The sequence below is a fragment of the Micropterus salmoides genome, unplaced genomic scaffold (assembly GCF_014851395.1).
Source record: "Micropterus salmoides isolate LMB-PRFRI ecotype aquatic unplaced genomic scaffold, ASM1485139v1 Ms_hic_scaffold_20, whole genome shotgun sequence".
NCBI lineage: Eukaryota > Metazoa > Chordata > Actinopteri > Centrarchiformes > Centrarchidae > Micropterus > Micropterus salmoides.
The window spans coordinates 8589395-8613590 of NW_024041151.1; the positions used below are offsets into that span (position 1 = coordinate 8589395).

General features: G+C 39.0%; 1 protein-coding gene across 1 annotated transcript; it reads left to right on the plus strand.

Moving 5' to 3' along the window:
* Window positions 1-912: 912 nt before the first annotated feature.
* On the plus strand, window positions 913-23544 carry tnpo1 (transportin 1). The gene is made up of 25 exons (XM_038734653.1): window positions 913-1194; window positions 1342-1467; window positions 2998-3073; window positions 3717-3866; window positions 4685-4791; window positions 9456-9589; window positions 10586-10667; window positions 10849-10971; window positions 12311-12429; window positions 12754-12814; window positions 13046-13217; window positions 13461-13613; window positions 13718-13943; window positions 14151-14322; window positions 14540-14626; window positions 14772-14879; window positions 15903-16061; window positions 16152-16239; window positions 16326-16424; window positions 16559-16654; window positions 18476-18551; window positions 19531-19630; window positions 19717-19791; window positions 20124-20264; window positions 20389-23544. The coding sequence occupies exons 2-24, from the start codon at window positions 1363-1365 to the stop codon at window positions 20229-20231; spliced, it is 2676 nt and encodes an 891-aa protein (XP_038590581.1). The 5' UTR covers window positions 913-1194; window positions 1342-1362; the 3' UTR covers window positions 20232-20264; window positions 20389-23544.
* Window positions 23545-24196: the final 652 nt, after the last annotated feature.

The following is a 24196-nucleotide window of genomic DNA, read 5'->3' on the forward strand; positions in this document are numbered from 1 at the left end:
TGTTGTCACACCTTTTACAAACATGCCCTCTTATTGAGGCTAACTTGCTCTCTGACAGCAGACTCTGGATTCTGCTGTATTTCAGCAGAGTAGGACTGGTTACCATGGCAATGCGCGTTTCTGCAGAGAGTTTATCGACAAACTCTCTGCAGAATCGCATAGTATCCCTATAAAGCTATTTCTATTTCTGATTCTGATTCTATACTTGAATTTGAATAGAAGGGCTTTTAAAATTACAAATGTATACCAAATATCGAATATACTCACATTAAAACATTCAAGCATATACCCCCCATCCCTCCTTCCACCCTTCATCCCCCGTCCACCACCATCACCATCGCAACCATTATTACTATTATTATTATTATTATTTGCTTTAAAAGCAGAGATCCTTAATATTTCCTATAAATATATTAAATGCTAAAATAAGAAATTCCCATGCAACAGAAACAACAACAGTCAGGTGCTGGTAGGTTGCAGGATTTAGCAATGAAAAATCAAAAACAAGCCACCGCACACTGAAATATCCAAACATTATAACGTTGTTACATAGAATGTATAATATATAAATGATGTAGAATATATTTCTGTAATAATTTAATAATATAGTATGTAGAGAAATTTATAGTACTTTGTTTTCATAATTTACTACAAAACAAAGTATGTGTTGTTTAGAAAATTAATTAAAACAAGTAGTTGTAGTTCAATAAAAATAACGCAAGCAGCCGCTAGATGTCACTGTTTTACGTTTACTCGACTTCCAAACCAACCGTGTTGATCACAACAGTGACGTCACGAGGCCTTCAGACAAGCAGTGCTGCCTTCAAGTGTTATCGGGAAAATGAGATACTTTCACTCTGCGTTCCAAAATCTTCCTATCTTTCATCATCTTTTCACAGCCACTGTCTCTGACTTATAGGGGGTTGGATGTGAAGGTGTTTAAGGGTAACAATAATAATAAAAACACTCATGTTACCCTTAGATCCGTCTAGCACTAGGACCACTCAGCTGTGTGTCAGCTGATGAGCCAGCCTCATATATGCGACGCGAGTCTGTATGGCCCGCAGCTTTTCTCAGCTTGTTGCGAAAACGGATGTGCCTGCTTTAACAGGCCCATGTCTGAAAACCCAGACAGACGGTCACATTTGAACAGAAAGCCAGCTACACTCGAGTACGTCGGGGAAGTCAAAACAGGTAAACGCCTCTCTTTATGTAAAATGTGTCCAGGTAATGCATCGTTAACGTGTGCTTGTATCTTAGGGTTAAGCATTTATGAGTCGTTTGATGGCAAATACTCTGTGTTAGCCAGTGTTATTTCTTTATCTTCCTCCTCCTCCGCAGCCGCAGCAGCAGCAGAGCAAGATGGAGTGTGAGTGGAAGCCAGACGAGCAAGGACTTCAACAAATTTTACAGCTGCTGAAAGAGTCTCAGTCGCCAGATACGTCCACGCAGAGATCCGTCCAGCAAGTATCCTTTCCCCGGGCAGAAATGGATGATTAACGTGTTTTTGTTACTTGTTAGTGCTTGGTGATGATGTCAGGTAGACTCAACAGGCTAGCGATAGCTAATAACGTTACTGGTCGAGGTGCTTATAAGCAGGTAACGTTACGCAGGTGCTGGCTGGTTAATAAGCTCAACATGCTTCTAGCAAAGCAGGCCGTGCCGTGCTGAATTAACTCATGTCCAGCCGTTTGTAACATTAGAAATGTGTGTGTGGTATACCAGTATAAAATAACACGTAGCTAACATTACTCTACAAGCAAACGTCGCATGTAGACTTGATCCACCAGTTAATCGCCTCCCTACACGCCCTCTCTTTTTCTTTCTCTTTTCCCATCAGAAATAATTAACTTAACAGCCAATTCATGCACCACCCCTGTATGTCCTACACAACCTGATTAATCATCTAACAACACTGGGCATAGTGCAGTTCCGGTTAGTCTGAAATGAACTCATAGCACTCATGTTATGCTTGAGAATTAGATAGATATAGTTTTACGTGTGAAATGTCAGAAATTATATTTCCAAAGCAAACATATGGTTGTAATAGTGATCTCTTGATGATTCTATTGATGGAGATAGAAAAGTGGAAAAGTTTCTTCATACATTCAATTAGTACCTTCCTATTAGCATAAACCATTTACACCATACCAATCAATCAAGCAAAACTTTATTAAGGACACACACCCGGTCCAAAAAAGATGTATATAAAAACATGCAAACAAAAGTAAAACAGATGGTCCACAATATTACATATTAAAATATAGGCTAAAACGCCAATGGTTAGGCTACATACAAGAAAAGAACATAAGTCAACAAGAAATAAACATATGACTAGTTAAAATATATACACTAAGCTTATGTGCAAAGACCATGATACATAAGCATGAAATACATACTAATTATGATAAATGCATCAACATCCAAAAACTCCCAATTCTTTCATGACAGGGCAATAAATAAATAAATAAAAAGGACTTGTTTATAAATCATCTTCTCTTTTATTAATTCTTTTTTTGTTTGTTTTTTTTTACAGAAAACAAATATGTTAGATTACAATTTAAATAAAATAAATTATAATACAAGTAATTCTAGCCGTGTAACATTTAAAGTGCATTATAAATCAAATCAAATGCAAATGTGGCGCAGTATTTTGTGCAAGTCATCGCATACTTTTGCATTACAGCGCAATTACTATCCACCACTCCATGCTGCTAGCCCTTATGCCTTTATCTGGTTGCATGGTGATCCTAAATGATTTGCTTATATAACACTTCATATGCACTGCATCATTAACTCGTTGTCAGAGCCGCTGTTATAACCTTAAATACACCATCTGGCTCTGTATGTACAGTATTTAGACACATCATGACATATTTATGCCCCCCTACAAAATACACGCACTCCCCACACACACACACACACGCGCGCACACACACACACACACAAACGCATACATACAGTTAGCACCTTGTCTTCCTCAACCACTTTTCCCAGAGACTTGAGCAGCTGAACCAGTATCCAGACTTTAACAACTATTTGATATTTGTTTTGACAAAGTTGAAATCGGAAGGTAAGCTCTCTGTCTGTTTCAGTGTGGTGTTTTGTCGTATCTGCACTGTGTTCCTAGATCGTCTGATGGTACTGGACAATGTGAATGTCAGACATGTCCCTTTTTATGTAACTGCTCAGTGACAGGTCGGTTTGGCCATGACTCGTGTGACCCGATGGCATCTTTGCCACAGATGATGTGGCACTCAGAATATGGGTCACTCTAATTTTAAACCTAATTCCTGGCACCACTCAACTCTCAGCTTGACTGTCTGCACAGTAGACGACCGAAATGTTAAGTGGTGTTAAGACATGTTAGGATGCTGTTGCACTATTGCTCTTAGTTCAGCTGCAACAATAATAAATTAAGTTACCCATTTATAAGGAAAATATATTATGTAAATAATTAGTATTTCTTACAAATTATTATTGTTGCCATCCATCACTTCAGTATGTAGTTTGCATTTTCCCAGTTTAAAGCACTGTGCTGGGTTTAATGAAAAATAAACTTGAAGGCAATAAGATACTCTGAGCAACTAAAGACCAAGTTCCCATATTTTACAACAATAACAACAATTTGTTTTGACTCTACCCATGCCTTTGTGCTCAGCTAAAATGTTATTTTGCAAATCATCAACCTGTCTTTTCTCCACCCTCCCCCAAAGATGAACCAACGCGCTCCCTGAGTGGGCTGATACTGAAGAACAACGTGAAAGCCCACTATCAGAACTTCCCTAATGGCGTGTCTGATTTCATCAAGAGCGAGTGCCTCCAAAACATTGGCGACTCATCTCCCCTCATCCGGGCCACTGTGGGTAAGTGGCATCCTCTCGGTCCACTGAATATGATGGCTTGCCTTTAGAACATAGGACTACATGAATTGAGTACTCAACATAAATCTGTTAATATGTACAAAAGAAAAAAAAAATCCTCCCTAGTACTGTAGTGGAGGACTGTTTAAAAGCTTTTTTTTGGGAATGTGCCTTGCATTATTTGTCCCATGTAGTTTTCTGATTGTGTTGATTTGCCTGTTACATTTCATATCATGGTATATGTAATTAAGGATGGAGTTTCCTAATGATTTCTATATTACATATAGTTGCAGTTTTTTGTGGGACAAGAATATGACGTTGTGCATTGTATGTATCATTCCTTATTAGAGCATGCGCCTCTAACGGTGCATGCAAATAGCCTTATTAACATGAAACACCAAAGACGTATCGGCGTGAATAAAGTCAGCTTTGAATGTCTCAGCTCTTAGTCAAATACTATGCATTTACAGATAAATCACGGCTGTTGTCAATCTGCTCCCAATTAATCCCTGGTATTATGGCTGCATTCAGCTTTATTTGTGATTATCAATGCAGAAACATGCTGATATCTACACATGCATAACTAGTAGCCACACAGCCATTCAATCTATATTACAGCAATTTAAATATATTATATGGTGCACGAGCACATCTCTGCAAATGGTTTATAAGCCAGTGCATTGTGATGTTGAAAGTCTGCAATTGCATGACTCTTGCTTAGGTTCTTGGTTTTGTTTTGGTCACTAACGAAAGCACTGTTTGGGCATTCTTAGTAGTTTTGTCACACCAGTGTAACTAATAGTAACTCCTTTCCATAACAGGTATCCTTATCACCACCATCGCCTCCAAGGGAGAGCTACAAAACTGGCCAGAGCTTCTGCCTAAACTCTGCCTGCTGTTGGATTCTGAGGACTACAACACATGTGAGGTGAGGATGAACACGGGACATGTAGATTAGATCTTGTGACTGTGGGATCAGATGTTCTGCTCAGTAGTCTGGTCCTTCAGTATCTTTTAAACATTACACTGCACTAATGAATGATAGAAACAGTGTCCTTATACAAACATTAGTGCTCATCTATGGTATAGATGACCGTAAAGGTCTTCTAATAAGTTTGCATACACAGAGCAGGAAATATGAGGAAGAAATCTCTGGATTTGATAAATGTTACATCGTCTAAAAATACACAATTCTGTTATAACACCATAATGTTAATAAGAGGAAACATTGGAATAATATTTGTTTGCATAAATCAGAGATGGCCTTTGGAAATCTGAATAAAATATATTCTGACAAACTAACTCAAGATTTAAAATTGAAATAAATGCTTCTGCATTTAACAGGTCAAGATTTGTCCTCATTCAAATCCTAAAATTAAACGTGTTTGATATACTATGCAGCCTCCACGCCCCACCCCCAGACCAGCTTAATGGCCGAGCATTAGAACCAGACATGAAAGAGGGACTGACAAATCCAGTCTGTATATTGCAGTATGTTTTAGGGAAACTACTTTTATTTGGATATAATGGAAATGTAATTTTTGTGTTATTTGGAGATGCAGAAAAGTTGTTTTATAAATATGATTTTAGTTCTTCTAAAATCGCGCACAATCAGCTCATCAGAAGGTGTGTGTGTTATAGCATTTTTGTGCTATAAGGAACCATGCCTGGGCACACAGCACTGCACGTCTGTTTCTTTGTTTATTTATTTATTGTGGAAAGAGAGGAAAGCTGGTTCAGCTATAAAGCAGCAGCTGGATAGCATCCTGCTGGCCAGATGAGCTAAAGGCAGTCTCACAGCTGGAGTGACAGCCACAACTACAGATTATTCAGCATGGAATCATTTATTCTCTTTCTGTCCTTGTTTTTCTCTTTTTTTTTTTTTTTTTACCAGAAAATCATTGTGACCCCATTTTCTGACTTGGCACACATCCTCATCAGAATAGCTTTTATAATGTGCACATCAGCAAAAAGAACATAGTGTTGTTCTGCCTGCAAGTTGTTTTTATCCTCTGTTGTAAATCATTATCCAATTCTTTGTATTTTAACAAATATCATTAACTCCTATAATTGCTCTACAGTACACCACTTATCTTTAGTTCTTGATTGTTTCAAGTAGAAGTGCTTGCTGTCATCAGTTTTTGATGATATCAGCCCTTCTGCAAATGGTTGACAAATGCTCCATTGCAGCGGCTGCTAAAATTACTTAGCTTGTAGTGAATGTTTGATCATCTGGTCTGTGTAGTGGTGCCGCACCCTGCTCATTAATATGCTGTCAGCTGCATGTGCCTGTGACATCAGCCGCTATAGGGAAGGTGGATGCATTACATCGGAGAACACGCATAAATGAAGTAGCATGTTAAACAACCACGCTAAATTCAGCTGTGTTGAATCCTGGCAGGATTACTCATCACATCCTTGGAGCAGGAATGTTCATATTAGAGTTATGACGGCGAAGTGGCTCTCCTTTTAAAACCACAACCCGCCTCTTTTTATAAAGCCCATTCAGAGGCTGAGATTTAGGTCAGCTATTTACTGCAGAGGATCTTGAAGTGTATGTGTGTACAAGGCTTAACAGTGAGCAGCGACCAAATGTAGCAATTACTCATAAGACTGACTATGATTTTGAAAAGCAGCTTGCAGGCTGGAAAGCTTCTTAGCATCTGATGTTAACGGTGGTAAAGTTGGTGTTGGATGAAAAAAGTGTCTTCTGATCTTGTTGTAAAAGGTGCAAAAAATACATTTAAAAGCTTTAAGTAGTTTTGGCTAGTCACCTGCATGTTTCGGTCCAATGTCATGGTGGTGGGAAGTGAAGGTTATTTGCACTGCCATAGGTCTTTTCTTGCTCTTTCTAAGTGTTTTTAATACATTTAATAATAATAATAATAATAATAATAATAATAATAATAATAATAATAATAATAATAATATTATTATTATTATTATTATTATTATTATTATTATTATTATTACTATTAGTACACCTTACAGATTAAAACAGTTAAATACATTTCAAGGAGGCAAATACAACAAAGAAAATAAAACAAGACACAATTTAAAATAACAACAAAAATAAGATAGAATAGAGAAACAATTAAAAAAATAAAAGAAAGTAGTTTATCATGAAGCCAGTGGAAGTTGGAGTTATATGGGGTTGGCCTTTCGAAATAAGTGGGTTTTGAGCAAAGTTTTAAAGGAACCTGACAGTGTCACCAGTGTGGCTGTATACTTTTAGTGTTTAACGTGTGAATACATGTTTGCCTCCAGTTTGACCAGTCTGCATGTCCTCTGTGTTGTGCATTTACAGTATCTCTATGCAATATGATCCTCATCACTGTGTAACTGAATTAACCTCACTATGAGTGCACCACAGTCTCACGCTGAGCTAATGTCTGCTGATGTTGGGCGGAGAGAGGGTTGGATACATGGTATAATTGGGGTGTGTAGCTGTTAGCTTTCAGTAATGTGTTATCTTACATTGGGGTATTTCAGTGTGTTCTTTATATAAACCTTTTTTTAAATAGTTTCAAGCTATATAACAAATTACATGCATTTCTGTTATATCTTGGTAACATCAGGAGATGCAGGGGTATCATTGGTTCTGTCTTGTTTGTGGTTTAAGAGCAGCAGTTGTAGGAAGAGCCCTTTGAGCAACCACACTGTACCCCTCTCTACATGCTCTATAAACAGACATGAGCAGGTGTGTTGGATGTCAAGTGCAATGTTGGCTTTATATAGGTTTTGCCTGAAAGCAGTTTTACTTTTTTGATAAATGGCAGTTGGAAATTGGATGGTATGGTGATGGTCAAGTTGAGGACAAATGATCATATATGAAAACATATCATCTAGACATTATTCATATTTCCAGAGCAGCAGCCGGAAGGAGCTGTTTATTTGATTAAATACATATCTCTTTTTTTCCCCTGGCTGGCTTTCATCTGCATGACTTACATTCTTGTGTTTAATGACCTTCCATAGCAGGACTTGAAGGGAGGATTACACTTCAGACGCTTTAGCGTCACTGGAATGCTTGAAGGCCACTCCCATTTCTTTGCCCTTCTCTGTTGAGACATGGTCACACTGCAGTGGGAGCGGTCCTGTGTTCTGCTCCATACATTTTCCCATGGGACAAGTTTTAATGGAGCTACATATCAATGTATTAGTGTTTTCAGAGCCCAAAATGGATGTCATTTATTCGACTAAACTATATAACGATTATAGCATTCTGCTTGATATGAAGGACTGTATTTCTACTGACTGGAAAATTTAAGGCTGCTACATAACTTGATTTGTCCATAAAATGTCAGTGTATGTTCAGTATACAGAGAGATAAAATAGAGAAAAGCAGCAAATCTTGTAAAATCATCAAATATTTTGGCATTTTTGCATTAAAAAAATTATTCAACAACGATCAAAATTATTGCTGATTAATCGATCTGCTAATTAATGGTTAATTAATTAATCATTTCAGCTCAATTTCCACAATTATCCAAACAAAACTTTTTTAACAGAAATTGCTCAATCAGCTAAATCTGGCTTCCTTTGTGTTCATGAGTGTTATTACATTTTGTGCTATTCAGCTACGTCATGCCTTTTTATTTCAAAACCTCACCACCAGTGAGTCTTTGTGTCATGCATAGTATTTTTTATTTTTTTTGTCACCCAAAGAAATAGTGTTTTTTTATTCTAAAACTCCACAATGAAATCTCCTGTGCTGGCTCTGAAACTGATTTTACTTTGTTTTTCATTTAACACGAGGCCGATCTGGAAATACTGTATTCCCCTCAGTTTCCCCCTGTCTCTGACCTTGACACAGTCTCAATCTTATCCTTCATTATCTATTTCATTCCTTTTATGCCTCCATATTTTTTGAGACCGTTCTGTATCTGCCATCTCAAAGGAATGCCGAAAGGGAACGGTTGCCATGGAAACACATTTCAGACAGCGTCTGTGTCAGTGCTGTTCTGTTCTCAGACTGCATTTTCGTGAGAGACACTGAAATCTGCAGCATATTGTGAACATGCATACTAACCATCAGCCAAGCACCGAGTATTAAGGGAGGTGAATGTGTGTGTGTGTGTGTGTGTGTGCACGCGCTTGTTTGAAGGTTATTAGAGCAGAAGTGGATGAATCCTATTGAAGATCATGGACTCACACTGTGCAAAAACTGGAACAAGATCCTCTGTATGATCTGTCCTTATGTAAACATATATGATATTATATTTGTTCGCTGCATAGCCAATAAAATATGAACCCATATCAACAGTATGTTGAGATTGTATTGCAAAAATTTAATAACACAAAAGTTAAACAGAAACCTAAATCCTTTCCCTCTCCACAGGCTCTTGTCTATAGCTGCAGTCTAACCTACCTTGAGGGTGGGTGTGGGGGTTGGGCAACAACAGAAATTCCTTTCAGGAATTGGTACCATCACAGTTACTATTCTTAGACACAGTATCTCAGTAGTTTGGGCTATTACCTGCCTAACTGCCTGGTAGAATTAGAGAGACAGAGGTAAATGCTAAGATTTCATAACAGTGGAATTTTCTTCACGTTCTCTATTGTTTTTTCCTCCTTTTTTGTGTCTGTCAGGGAGCGTTTGGAGCCCTGCAGAAGATCTGTGAGGACTCTGCTGAGATCCTGGACAGTGACATGCTGGATCGTCCTCTGAACATCATGATCCCCAAGTTCTTGCAGTTTTTCAAGCACAGTAGTCCGAAGATTAGGTATGAAGTTTACTTCCTATACTTACCACTTAATTTGACTATAAAGTCAAACTGTCAATCCTGGCTGCATCAAACTTGTTTCTCTCCAACTAGGTTATTTAATTTCCAATGAGTCAATCTGTTGGAAGCTGTGGAAGATCTATGGCGTGCAAATGTTCATGAATTCCATTCAGTTCATTTACATATTGATGATACATGGTCATTAGTTTATTGTACAGATTTTTTTTTTGCAGAATCTTATGGCCTGTTAAATCTTGAATGGTAACTACGGTATTTTTCAACATGGATTTGTTTTTGTCTAGAGTGTTTTTAACTGAAGATGCACCAGTTAAAAACACTAGAGACTAGCAACTCCCGTGTACTGTGAGGTAAATTGTCTTTATCAGTGGAGTCTGGTAGCATTGATAAGAGTGATATAGCGGCTGTTTTTGTTTAAACAAAAATCTTACTCTTTAAAACAATCTGAGCCTGTCAGTGGCAAAAACACTTTACTTGACGCGCTCTGATGGGGCGCACTTGCCCTGTTTTGCTGCTGCCAATGACAATGCGCCTGCTGAATAATGGACCAATTTCAAGAAATTATGTCCCAATTAGACACAAACATAACAAACATGGTCAAATAAGGTCCAGGTTGAAAAACACCAAAATTATAAAGTGTAAAAATAGGCCATTTAAACGTTACCTCTCCCTTCCCCTTTCTTATGATGTAGTGAATTTTGATTTCTTTTTGGAGCTTATCTTAACTCATAAATTAATCATCGCTAGTGAGTATGTTTTATGCAGCAAACACACACATACTGTACACTATACTTAGAAGACAGACAGATGGTCTATATAATTGTACAGTTGTAATCTCAGTCTGTAGTAATACAACAGGCCTGTTGACAGAACAAAAGAGTTCCTCATATTTGGAGGTTAAATGGAGAGAGGAGACGACAGGAGCTGCATTCATAATGTGCAACATGTGAGAAAAACATGTTTGTGTGGCTCTTGCAGGTCTCATGCCATTGCCTGTGTCAATCAGTTCATCATCAGCAGGACTCAGGCTCTTATGCTGCACATCGACCCTTTCATTGAGGCAAGTCTGACTACACATGGTCATCGTTTCCTGTCTACGTGTACAGACGCACCACATTCATATTTTTTCTGGAACACACTTTTCATTTTACGTGCTATGTAATTATCATTATTACTGTTTGTAGTTGTTGTTGTCTGTGCAAAGAAGATATTTGACCCTCGTGTCCCTCTGTCCTCTGTAGAATCTGTTTGCACTGGCGACAGACGAGGAACCAGAAGTGAGGAAGAATGTGTGCAGAGCTCTAGTCATGCTACTGGAAGTTCGCCTGGACCGTCTCCTGCCACACATGCATAACATCATAGAAGTGAGTATAGCCTAAGACAGTAAGCCCGATTCGTGAAGCGAGTCGACGTTATCGTTATCTCACTGCATGAGAACATTGATGTGTGGTGTGAGAGCGCGTGGAAAAATGTCTGTTGTGACAGCTTTTCTCATGACAAGAAATTTCATCACGTGTTAATCTTGCGAGATCTCATGGCACAAGACTGACACAGCTCATTTCTCTGTGCAGTAGACCTCCATTGTTGTTCAGAAACTGAACAAGGACAATGTAGTTTAATTTGAGTCAACCCCTTAAACACGAAGGTGCAATAAATACTAAGGGTGTGACAAGATTAACAGGTGATGGTATTTCTAATCATGGAAAAAGCTGTCTCGCGAGACTCGCACAATTGACACTTTTCCCACGCTCTCACACCACAAATCAATTTTCTCACGCAGTGGGAAAACAATTGTAGAACTGATAACGTCAACTCGCTTCACAAATCATCTCCAGCCAGCTGATGCAACACCGGTGGACGCTGTGATAGTAATCAAGTGAACCCCCTCTCATGCTGTGATTCGCAGCCAGATTGTGATCGAGTGCAAAAAACTGGTAGAGTTTTGCAGTATAAACATCTAAAAGCTGAGGCTCAAACTATCTCTGTTTGGGACTGTGAGCTGCACTTTATCGGAGGTGCTGAAGTTAAACATGTATGGATTTATGGTGAGATTTCTGCCTGATCAGAAGTGTTTTCAGTCAGATTCAGATTCAGATGATATTACATGAGCAAAGCTGATCTACAGGAGAAACATATCTGAAAGCAATACAGAATGCTTTACTGCATAATATTCTGTTTTTATATTTTGAATATATAAAGAAATAAAAACATTGCCACCATAAATTGATACGAAAGAGGTAGAAATTTGTGCAAAAAAATCACCAGATTGCATGAAATTATGTGTTCAGTGCTCAAACATTTCATATAATTCAGCATTGAAGATTTCCAAAGATCTGATCTTCTGAGCTAAGTGTCTTGTCACACCCCTAATAAATACTAGTCCCCAGCAAATACACAACTTACTCCTGTTTGAGTAAACATTGCTTAAAACTGCAGTACCCAGCCTGTCAGTAAGGCACAAATGGGCTCGGTCCAAGTATTTGGAGACAAATGCACTGTTAGTTGTTGTCTATTCATGGAATGTGTTGGTAATAATAACAATGGAATAATGCCGCTCTTATTCGTTAACGATACTGAGACACAGGGTTGTACTTGTGTCTCAATTAGGCTACAGATGTGGTTACTTTACATTTTTTAGAATGAGATATTTCGTTTTGCAAAGAAGTAGTATGTGAGATTTATCGTGTCTTTCATCCACCCCAGTACATGCTACAGAGGACTCAGGACCAAGATGAAAATGTTGCCTTGGAGGCCTGTGAGTTCTGGCTTACTCTGGCGGAGCAGCCAGTGTGTAAGGAAGTGCTGTGTGGACACCTCTCCCAGTAAGAACACACACACACACACACACACACACACACACACACACACACACACATGCAATACACAGACTGACACGCCAGTACAAATATTGAAAGCTCTTGATTCATACAGTAGTAAGTTAGAAAAGACCTTGGGATGATATCCTTCCTCCTCACCTCAGGACGGCTGATTAAGAACCCTGGCCGTTGACCTATGCAGTAAATCTGTCACCACACTGACATGTTAAACTGAGCCCGAAGCAGGAATCACATGTGAGTGATTTCTTGTGGACTTCAACCTATCCTTGCCCTTTGTTCTCATAATGTTTCCTCTGGCTTCTTCTCCAGGCTCACTCCGGTGCTTGTCAACGGGATGAAGTACTCTGAGATTGACATTATCCTGCTCAAGGTCAGTTTATATAGCTTTAATATTTGTACCTGTAGGGATCAGGATGAATTGCCCCATGACTCAGGATGACACGCAGTTCAATTAAGTTGTTTGTGAGACTGTGGTGTACAAATATGTGTGAGTTTTATAAATTTTAACTTTCGTGGTGCTTGTGATTTTGCTTTTTGTTTGTTTTAAAAAAAAATGTATTTGCAACATCCTGTTTCTTTCATCCCGTACATTTGTCATCAGGGGGACATTGAGGAAGACGAGGCCATTCCGGACAACGAGCAAGACATCAGACCGCGCTTCCATCGCTCCCGCACAGTTGCCCAGCAGCATGAGGGCGATGGGATAGAGGACGACGAAGATGAAGATGATGAACTGGATGATGATGATGATACTATCTCTGATTGGAACCTGCGTGAGTTCAGTGCCTGTGTACATGGAGCTGTCTACAACTACCTTCTACAGTTGCCTCCTTGTCATAATAAATTGTCCCTTTTCATCATCTCCTGTTAACTTTACTAAGAGCTAGGAACCATGCAGTGTATTGATTACTTGTCTTGTGTTTGTGTGTACTGTACCTGTTACGTCTGTATGATGTTTGTCCACACACTTCTTCTGTGTTTGTGTCTGCGTCTCCCTACTTTTCTCCAAACATTAGGTAAGTGTTCAGCTGCAGCGTTGGACGTGTTGGCCAACGTGTTCAGGGATGATCTGTTGCTGCACATTCTGCCCCTACTCAAAGAGCTGCTCTTCCACCCAGAGTGGGTAGTTAAAGAGTCTGGCATCCTAGTGCTGGGGGCTATAGCTGAAGGTAAGAAGGGAAAGGAAAAAGAATTGGGGACACAACATAGGGAGTAAGGTCTCCCCCAGAATATGGAATGTAATGAATGAAAAATGTCTCATCCTCGTCTCCAGGCTGTATGCAGGGCATGATCCCATACCTGCCTGAGCTCATTCCCCATCTTGTCCAGTGTTTGTCTGACAAGAAGGCCCTGGTGCGTTCCATCACCTGCTGGACACTGAGCCGCTATGCCCACTGGGTTGTCAGCCAGCCCCCAGATACTTACCTGAAGCCTCTAATGACGGAGCTGCTCAAACGTATTCTGGATAGCAACAAGCGTGTGCAGGAGGCTGCTTGCAGGTGAGCAAGAAGTCCTGATAAAGCCATGCCATTTTACCACACATTAGGAATCCTGTGCAGCATTGGGATTGGTGCTACCCACATATTTTTCCTTGGGGTGTTGAGATGCATCCATCTATTTTTTTGTGTTTCAGATAGGTTATAGTCACAGATTGCTTGCTGTATGAGGTTTTCTTCCCTCTCCCTTTTTTAATCTCTCCCAACCAGTGCCTTTGCCACTTTGGAGGAGGAGGCTTGTACAGAGTTGGTGCCCTACCTGGCATTCATCTTGGACACGCTGGTGTTTGCTTTCAGCAAGTACCAGCACAAAAATCTGCTCATTCTTTACGATGCCATAGGAACACTTGCAGACTCAGTGGGGCATCATCTCAATAAACCGGTATGGAGAACAAAAATGAGAACTCTGTTTCACACATAAAATTTCCTCATTTCACTTTTGTAGTGCTAGTAGTGGTTAAGTGTACTTTCTTATGTTATAGACATCATGCCCAGAAGGTGAACAAGCATCAACAAATCTCTGTCTGTAATGATCATACTCACTGATAAGTTGCATACAATGTCTGTGTAAAGACTTCATTTAATCTGTTATTTATTAGGAATACATCCAGATGTTGATGCCTCCACTTATCCAGAAATGGAACCAGCTGAAAGATGAAGACAAAGATCTCTTCCCTTTATTAGAAGTGAGTTTCTGATGTGCAGTTGCTGCCTGCGCAAATATTTTAGTTGACAGTGAGTCAGTTTTGTTGTGTCAGTCCAAGTTCTATGATGATAACATTGTACAGACAGACCACTGACTGTATCTACCCCCCTGTCTGCCTTCCTCAGTGTCTGTCGTCCGTTGCTACTGCCTTGCAGAGTGGCTTCCTGCCCTACTGTGAACCTGTGTACCAACGCTGTGTCAACCTGGTCCAGAAGACTCTTGCTCAGGCCATGGTGAGTGTGTAGGACCCTTAAATGTGTACACGTACAAAAACACAAGCGCTCTCACTACATTTTTACATTTTCTTTATATACAAAAGGTGCTTGTCTGAGCTGCTGGACCTTCCATACAGCCAGGCTAAACTAAAAGCTGCTGTCATCAATATGTTTGTATTAACAATTAATCACAGGCCACAGCTTTACTGTTTTGGGTCCAGTATCACATTCTCACCAACCTCAGTTCTATATGCTGCAGGCAGCTGTTTTCAGTTATAAAGTTCAAATACCCCTTTGACCCCTCTGTACACTACCTCCCCAGTACCAGATATTTCCATATTCCCTATTACCAGGAATTGTCGGAAACCAAAACAAAGCTAAAAGGGGATAATATATTGGCCTTACATTTGTCAGGTCAGCACAAAATAAATGCTGATGTTGTGTCTGGGTAAATTTTTTTTGCTAACACATTCGCCATATCAGGTTTTATAAGGTCATAAGAGGTGAGTTTGACTTCATTCAGTGCTTCACAGTACTTACATAACATCATGCATGCTGCACTTAACATACGGCATGCTGGTTAGAAATTTTGTCTGACTGAAGGCGGCTGCAGTTATCAGAATCTGGTGACCTCCAGCTGCTTTTCTCCAGCTGCACCAAGTGGGAACCAACTTTTTGCCTGATTTCGCAGTCATTGTTCTAAGCTCACGCACTCTATGGGAATTTGAATGTGTCCTTCTTTCCGCCAGTGTTTCGTATACCCAAAAGTCAGCTGCAGTCATCTGGAGCTCACCTATTATGTCAGTGTTTTGTTAAGAGCTTGTTGCACTGTCCCCAAGTGGCCAAAAAATCATCTAATGAAGATTTAACGTACAGATGTACAGGTGAACTTTACCTTGTGGATGGGAAATGAATTTCAGTATGGACAGCTGACTTCATAACTACCTAACTTTACATCATAACTCAGGTTTTATAAGTAATTATAATTCATAGAGATATAATTCAACTCTTATAATCTTTTCTATCATCCTCCACTCTCAGCTCCATCAGTCACAGCCAGACCAGTATGAGGCTCCTGACAAAGACTTCATGATCGTGGCTTTGGATCTTCTCAGTGGACTGGCTGAGGGTTTGGGAGGCACCATTGAGCAGCTGGTTGCTCGTAGCAATATCCTCACTCTAATGTACCAGTGCATGCAGGTGAAGAGCTGTCAAACATGCCACTTATCTGATAAACTGATAAAAGTCACTTGCATTATTCACCTTTTGTTGTTCTCTCCAACTGTTCAGGACAAAATGCCAGAGGTGCGTCAGAGTTCTTTTGCTCTGCTTGGGGATCTAACCAAGGCTTGTTTCCAACACGTCAAACCATGCATCGGTATGTTCTGTGCCATTAGCTCAAAAAGCCTGTTTAGCAATAAGTTGTTAGACAGTTGCTAAGTTGACTTTCTTTCCTTCTTCCAGCTGATTTTATGCCCATACTGGGTACTAATTTAAACCCGGAGTTAATATCAGTGTGCAACAATGCAACATGGGCAATTGGAGAGATATCTATACAAATGGGTGAGTGCCTCACTTTCCACAAATGTTTATTATGTCACCATTTACACTGTATATTTTGTTATCAAATTACAGTCACTAGAATCAACACTCAACAGATTTCTTTCCATCTTCTCTTATTGTTCCTACTCCCTCAGGGCCTGAAATGCAGCCGTACATTGCCATGGTGCTGCACCAACTGGTGGAGATCATTAACAGGCCAAATACCCCAAAGACTCTACTGGAGAACACAGGTACCACTCGGTGGCAGTGCTGAGCCAGCCAGCCAGCTCGCCACACACAGGGAGGTGCTCACACACTCAGGTCCACTCAGCCAGGATCATCACACTCATTAGGGGTGCCTGTCCTATCCTTTAATCTCTGTTCAAAAATCCTTCACAAGCCATGAGCCTTACAGGTTTCGCTGGTTTCACAAAGCATGCTAAATATTTCAGCTATTGATTTGCATTCTTGGGCGAGCCCTGGTGTAAAATTCTTGACAGCCATTATTCGAGTGAGCCGTGTAAGCACCCAGTCTTGGAATTTACTAATGTGGACTGACTGTGCACCATCAGATGAAGTAGAATACTGAAGAACAAAATGCAAAGCACAGGCAGTGTGTGAGATAGATAGGTGAGCTCACAGTCTCACATAGTTAACTGTTGCTGTAAGACTTGAGAAAGACACTCGAACGATAACTACTCATAAATGATTGAAAGAACACCTAAACTGACTAAATGTAGGGCCCTTAGCCTAGAGCATTTTTTTAAAGGTTACACAGTGCTCTTGGTTTAAATTGAATTGGAAAAAATCATTGGATGAGTCAAAGAGACCATCTCAAAAATATGTTCTAACTAAGTGTGATGTGTAACCTGCCTAAATTAAAGAAGATCTAGGGACTCTGTAGATGTGGTCCTGTTTGTTTGCTGTCAGTTTATTTGTTGCTTTTATTTACTGTTCTTTAAATGTGGATGCATATCTGCCAATAGATGTTAAATGTTGTTAAGAATGGCCAATGTTTGATGCAGGATACATGAAATTTTTTACTGCGTCATGCCAGTCGAGTTTCATTAGAATGAAAGAGTGAACTTTTTCACCATTTTTTTGTATGTTTTCACTGTATTAATTGAAAACACAACAGAAAGCTAATTAACAAAATCAGATGTTTTGGCCATGTATAAATCTCACGTCTGTCGTAGAGATTTCCAAGAGAACCAGTTTATCTCTGGAACTAAATTTAAATTAGACTGCCATGTAATACCACCGCCAGTTAAAGGTGGGAGTGGCAATAAATTCTTGAACAGTGCATGGCAGCACTTTCCAATCTTTGATCAGCTTATCCTGCACTGAACTGTATTCTAATGAGCATACCATCTGCTTTCTGCATGTGTCATTGGACTGTTCATAAATGCCTGTTTGTTAATGAGAATGTTGCATAGTTTTGTGTCTCTTAAACTTAGGTCCTCCCTCCTCTCTGCCTCATAAGAACCTGCTGTGCTGGATACTAGTCTCCCTCCATGTAGTTGGCTTGGAGTAATCTGTCATTTCTTTTCAAAAGAACAAAAAAAAAACATTTATTTTTTTCTTATGGAAAATTAACATTTGTGAGTTTAAGGGAGAAATCTCTGAAAGCCCAAGTGAACTTCTCTTGTTTAGGCCAGTCACATACACATGCTACACCTTAGCTAGCCTGTGTCTTTACACTGAGATCTAAATCAAGCTAATGAATTTCAATCACTTCCACAATAGATTTGAATAGCTGTTCGATCCATATGATTTCTGAAAGCAGATGCCATTGTTTGCCTTTTTCTATGAATGTCCTGTCAAAGTTGTCAATGTGTTCTCCCTTAAACGTGTTGTATGTTTTTTTTAAGAGTGTCATATTTTACATTCCCCATGACTGAAGGGGCAGTAATAATCAACGCTAGTGAAATCTTCTACTTATTATCATACACAGATTCTGTTGATTTATGTCTCTGAGTTGTTTGTTTTTTCTTTATTTTTCTCCTCCCCTCCTCATTGCTCATGTCTTGGTTGGCGTTTGGTGGTGTGTAACCGTGATTGCGTTACCTTAGCAATAACAATTGGTCGTCTTGGTTACGTTTGTCCTCAAGAGGTGGCACCCATGCTACAGCAGTTTATAAGACCCTGGTGTGTATTATTCAATCTTTTATTTAATTCATCTTCTCTCTGCTTTCTTCCTATCTTCTTGTCTGTCTCCTGTTGCTCCCTTTTCTCCCCTGTTGCTCTCCTCACTCCTCACTTTCCTTCTCAAAAGAAGTCTTTTCAGTTGTTGTTGTTGTTGTTGTTGTTGTTTTTTTTCTTCTTATCAGTTTGTAATCATTGCCAACCATGTGACTAACCCTGTCCTCTTTTAGGTCCTACTTGTGATTTTGGTTTTTGCCTCAGTAGCACCTTCATGTATTATACATTAATTTTTTTAATTTCTAGTTTTTTGTCATTGTTAATTGTCGCTAACCTAAAAGATGCATGGGATCAGATTTGTCACATGCCTGCTGGTTCAACAACAGAGAAGGGATGCAGTCTTTACTGCAAAAAAAAGAGCTTTCCTAAATCCCTTTCTCATTTAGTAGTCACCCAGCTGCATGTGCCTGTCCCAAAATGACCCCAAAACTTCTCTAGTCAATCTTTCAAAAAGTAATGTTCTTTTCAAGGTGCTATAGATGAGGTTTTCTGAACACACTGCTCATAGACAAAAGTGAAGTTATAAGAGCTCAAAGTAGTGTTGTTAAAAGTAAAAATGTTTGATTTGTTTTATTTTAATCTGTTTTGTGTGCATGCTTGACTTGTTGTGGTTATCTCTCAGGTCATGATAGACAGAATTATCTCCTCACATGGATGTATACATAGTACCCCCCATGTGTTTATTGATAAGGACGACTAGTATTGATGATGATAAGAAAACGCCAACATTACATTTATATTAAGGATCGAAAAAGCTTATATTTGTGTATTTCTCACAAATCCAATATCAGTGTATTGATTCATATAGGTATTCAAAGTGTCAGTTGTTAGTAGATTTATAGAAGTTTCTAAAATTGTTACTTGAGAACCCTTTGTTTTTTGTTTTTTTATGTCTGATGTTAAATTTGGTCGTCCCTGTTGTCAGGTGCACCTCTCTACGAAATATAAGAGACAATGAGGAAAAAGACTCTGCGTTCAGAGGAATTTGCACTATGATCAGTGTAAATCCGGGAGGTGTAGTGCAGGTGAGGTCCAGCAATTCGATGGCAGCGTGGTCATTATGTTGTCTCTCCAAGTTGAAATGTTGCATCATCTCTCTTCTCTGGAACAGGATTTTATATTCTTCTGTGACGCAGTGGCCTCCTGGGTAAATCCAAAGGAGGATCTCAGAGACATGTTCGGCAAGGTAAAAGCTGAAAATTGGGTGTTTAACACAAATTGCTAAAATGTACTGTATTACATCACAATTCAAATGTGGCTGAACTCATTGAATAAATGACCTCAAAATAAAATTAATGTTTAAACTTGAACTATGACTTCCATGATTTGAGAAGAATATTCACTTGTGCATTTATGTTTATTCACTCACTCAGTCACCCTGTCTGCCCCCCAGTGGCCACATGGAGGAATGGCATTGTCTATAGTTGACACTGATAACAACCCTGTCATGCACAAGGTCTATTTTGAAAGCCATCACTCCGTTATAACTTGGTATGAATTTCTGGTGTTTCATTTCAGATCCTTCACGGGTTTAAGAACCAGGTGGGAGAGGACAACTGGAGGCGCTTCTCGGATCAGTTCCCCATGCCACTGAAGGAACGGCTGGCAAGCTTTTACGGGGTGTAACTGTTACCACAGCAGTATGCCTCCATTACAGGGGTCAGTTTCCTCTCCATGAGTAGAAAATAAAGTTAAAAACATGCTGATTTCAATATTTAATATAAAAGATATGTTCTTGTAGGATTGTGTTGCATTCTAATGAGGCATATCTTTCTTTGCACAGGTCATTCACTATGGGAGACAATATAGGGAACCTCTTTTACCCAGGGAACATGTTACCCTTTACTAGGGGGGAAGGGTCTGCCTGCTGAGGGGAGGGAAGGGGTTGTTGACCCCTCCCCAACCTGACAGACGGGGTGGGAGGGAGGTGGTAGCTGCAGTACTCACTGCCCCCATGCACAGGCAAGGGGGGAAGGGACCGGCTGAACAACTTTATCATGGGAGGAAAATTCATCTAATCACATCTCAATCAGAAATAATGAAATTTTATCACCTTTTTCTCTAAACATTTTGTTTTCTGTTACCTGAATTACAGAAAAGAAATGTAAGCAAAAATGGAGAAAACTTTGCAAAATTCTGTAAAGCATTTGCTCTTTAGTTTTGGTTGGATGAGGAGTTTGCACATATTGAAAGGTTTGTGCAGAAAATGGTCTTCACTCCACCAGTAGAGTACAAGACTGCCCTTATAAAATGGAGTGAAGTTGAAGGTTCATCAAGAGATCTCTTCTTTAAATACAAGGATAGCTTAAAACTAAGGTATAGCAGCTGATGCTAAGAATGCATCATATTGGATTTAACTCTGGAGAATTTAATTTTATAATGCGGCATATCACCAAGAATAAGTTATCTCCTATATAGTTATCAGAATTTTTTTTTTTTTCAATGTTCCTATCGTTTAGCAGGGCAAGCGCTGTTAATTATGTCGCTGGAGAGCACAAGACTTTCTTTTAAGAGCAGCTTTTCTGGGAATAGGTAGCATGCTTGTATCATTGTGAAAAGCTGTGGAACATTAGTGATGTGTGTTGCGTTTGACAGCCGTCATTGCCCTGTGATAAGGTTCTTCTTTGACCTTGTAATTTATCTATTTACAGTACTTTTGTTTCCTCTACCAGAGAATTACAGCAATCAGCTGTAATGTAGCATGACTGGGTTTACACACCGAAATTTAGGACGTGTCAAATCTTGGCTGTGATGTAAAGTTGGAGTGCATCTCCCAGTTTGGTCTTGTAGTGTGAATGTGACATGAACATTCATCAGCAAGCATAACAAAGCTTTAGATGCTTACAGTCCTTTATATTGTCTGAGCCTCATGAAGGAAAAGTGAAGGAGAAGCGCGTAGGAGACACCGTGGTGACACAAATCCTGTCTTAGTGATTTTTGTGACATTGGCTGTCAGAACCATGCAGTCCATTGGATGAATGTTAAATGTTTATTTCTCAGTGTACTGAAGTAAAAAAAATTTCCCTGGGTGTTTGGCTTCTTGTGCTAAAAGCATGATCTTAAGGATGACTGTATAGTGTTTTGGGTGGTTGTGTTTTGTGGGGTACTTGGATGCTTTCATCTCTTGCATGTTGGTGGCCCCTCACACCCCAACATATAGTGGGAAGGGGATTACGGGAGGGAGGGGAGGTTCAAATAAAGGATTAAAAAGTACATAGTAACCATTTATGTATTGCAACACTGGGACTTTTATAACTTCACATTTTCTTGCTGGAGTGTTCTCCCCCAAACATTTACCCCATAGCTGGATGTATAGTTTTTAAATACTGTGAAACTACAACAATGTTATTGTCTCTGGTTGTTTTCCTCTGTTATATTTTATAAAGTGTGTAAGTGTTTAAGTTACAGATGGCCTGAATGTATTCCATGATGGGTTGGAGAGATGGGAAGATTTTTGTTTTTTACTGTTTTGTTTTTTTAAGCCCTGCCAGTCATTTTTCCTCTGCTGGCCAGAGTAATAACTGCAGTATTTTAACCCTTTGTGACGACGCACATGACATGCACTTAAATTTTAAATTGCAAGTGCTTGAAGTTAATGATGTAGCCAAACCCTTCAGAATATGACCATAGTGTTAACGAAGATCCTTAAGTATTGCTGCTAAAATGTATTAACCTAATGCAATAAGTAGTAGCAATAAGTTATTTGATTGTGAAAGCAGTTTAGTGTCTTATAAAGATGTTCACAATATAAAATATGACACTCGTCTCTTAGATTTAACATTAATGAGGTAAACAGTGGTCGATACAGAATATAATGCATCATGGAATACAGAGGCAAAGGCTTGTATGTGCCACATCATTTTGTGTTTTGAAGTGATTTTGTCTGTCACATTCCAGCTGTTTGGCATGCAAAAAATGGAGTAATCACGGCTTGATGGAGTGTGTGTGTGTGTGTGTGTGTGTGTGTGTGTGTGTGTGTGTGTGTGTGTGTGTGCACAGTCCTGTTATTCTTTCATTGAAAGAGTGTAGGTCTATAAAACACACGTGAAACAATCCCCACCATTACTGTGCTGTATTTCTGACTTGACTGCTGCTATACATTGTAGTTGTGTTTCACTACTTGAATATGTGTTTTCTATGTGTTAACCTCAGGTTGTCTGTGTTCAGTGTTATTTGTTATCATTTCCCCAATGTGTATGCCTTTATCCATCTCAACAACTAAAGATTAGTAAAACTCTCACCCTTCATATTAAAAATGGATAACCATGGGTGTTAATTGACGTGATGTTATGTGTGCAACACTGCTAGCTGTCAAATGTGATTACAATTGCAAGGCAGGGGGGAGAATAAAATGGATCTTGCACATACATAATGTACTTTTTGTCAAAAGTGATATCAGACTACGGTAGGAAATGCCTTGAGAGCAAAGACTAAGGTTTTGTTGGTGTTTTGCTATTGATACACAGTACACGGTATCTAAAGAAACAGGTAACAACAACTAATTTACAAGCAAAGAAATAGGTTGATAACTTACAATGTTATATACGTTTGACTTTCTATAAAGCTTTATTGAAAATTTGTATTTTATAAAGCACCCATCAATAATAAGGAATGTCTAGTCAAAGAACTATATTCTCATTTAGCCTTCAAACTTGATTAGACGATCTGCCTTCATCTTTTTTGCTAGTAAAAGCAAAAACATCATTTTGATAGACATGGTTTGGGTTTTTTTTTTTTTTTTTTGGTTTTTTTCTTTTTTTTAATAAGCTGCTGAATTTAAAAAAATAATAATACTTTGGGGCCACCAAATATTTTGGATCATGCAAAGAATCTATATTGTACTGTAGTAATTTTGTAATATTTGTAAGATGATATAGTGGATGTGACTGGTTACCATTGCTTGAATCTGTACATTGTTCCAATAAATTGTTTACACTATTATGGGCCTTTGTCTTGCTTAGATTTTGTAGTTTTTACTGCAGCTACCCTAATATTAATGGAGATGTTTACCACGTCTCCAAAGTCTTCCTGTCTCTTAGGCCTCTCCTATTGTTTATCAGGTTAGACAGTGGCTGAGGCTCAGGTCACCTGGGTTAATCAGGTTTAGATTTTAGTGTGGCATTCAACTTTGCATACATATCACGTTTCACAATGTGGGTGTGTGATTTAATCAGATGTCCCATGATAGGTTTTTAAAAGCTTGTAGCAAGATTATTTACACAACCGAAAAAAATGGACCTAACTTACTAGGTTGATGTTAAATTTGAAGGCAACCCTTGAGACAACCCATTCCTCTCCCACATGAAATATTTTTTATAAAAAACAATATAGGAAGGTAGTTGTATTTGAAACGTGTTTCCTCCCTCTTATTTCTTGAGTTAATTGGTATTATCAATAATATAAACGACAATAGTACTGTACTTTACTGTAATTAAACAGATCTACATAAATTCACATAGATGACACATGTCAGTAAAAAATATTCTCAATATGCGTGATGAACTAAAGCTGTAAAAATAATTAATGCAATACGCACCTGCAGAAAAGCAGCAGAATTTTAGATTATTAATGAGAGGAGTTTTTCCAAGTTG

Excerpts from the sequence above, each read along its gene's own strand:
- tnpo1 (XM_038734653.1), top strand. The coding sequence starts at position 1,363 with ATGGAGTGTGAGTGGAAGCCAGACGAGCAAGGACTTCAACAAATTTTA. Across the intron at positions 9,590-10,585 it reads CACAGTAGTCCGAAGATTAG|GTCTCATGCCATTGCCTGTG; the intron begins GTATGAAGTTTA and ends TGGCTCTTGCAG. Across the intron at positions 18,552-19,530 it reads CAGCAGTTTATAAGACCCTG|GTGCACCTCTCTACGAAATA; the intron begins GTGTGTATTATT and ends CCCTGTTGTCAG.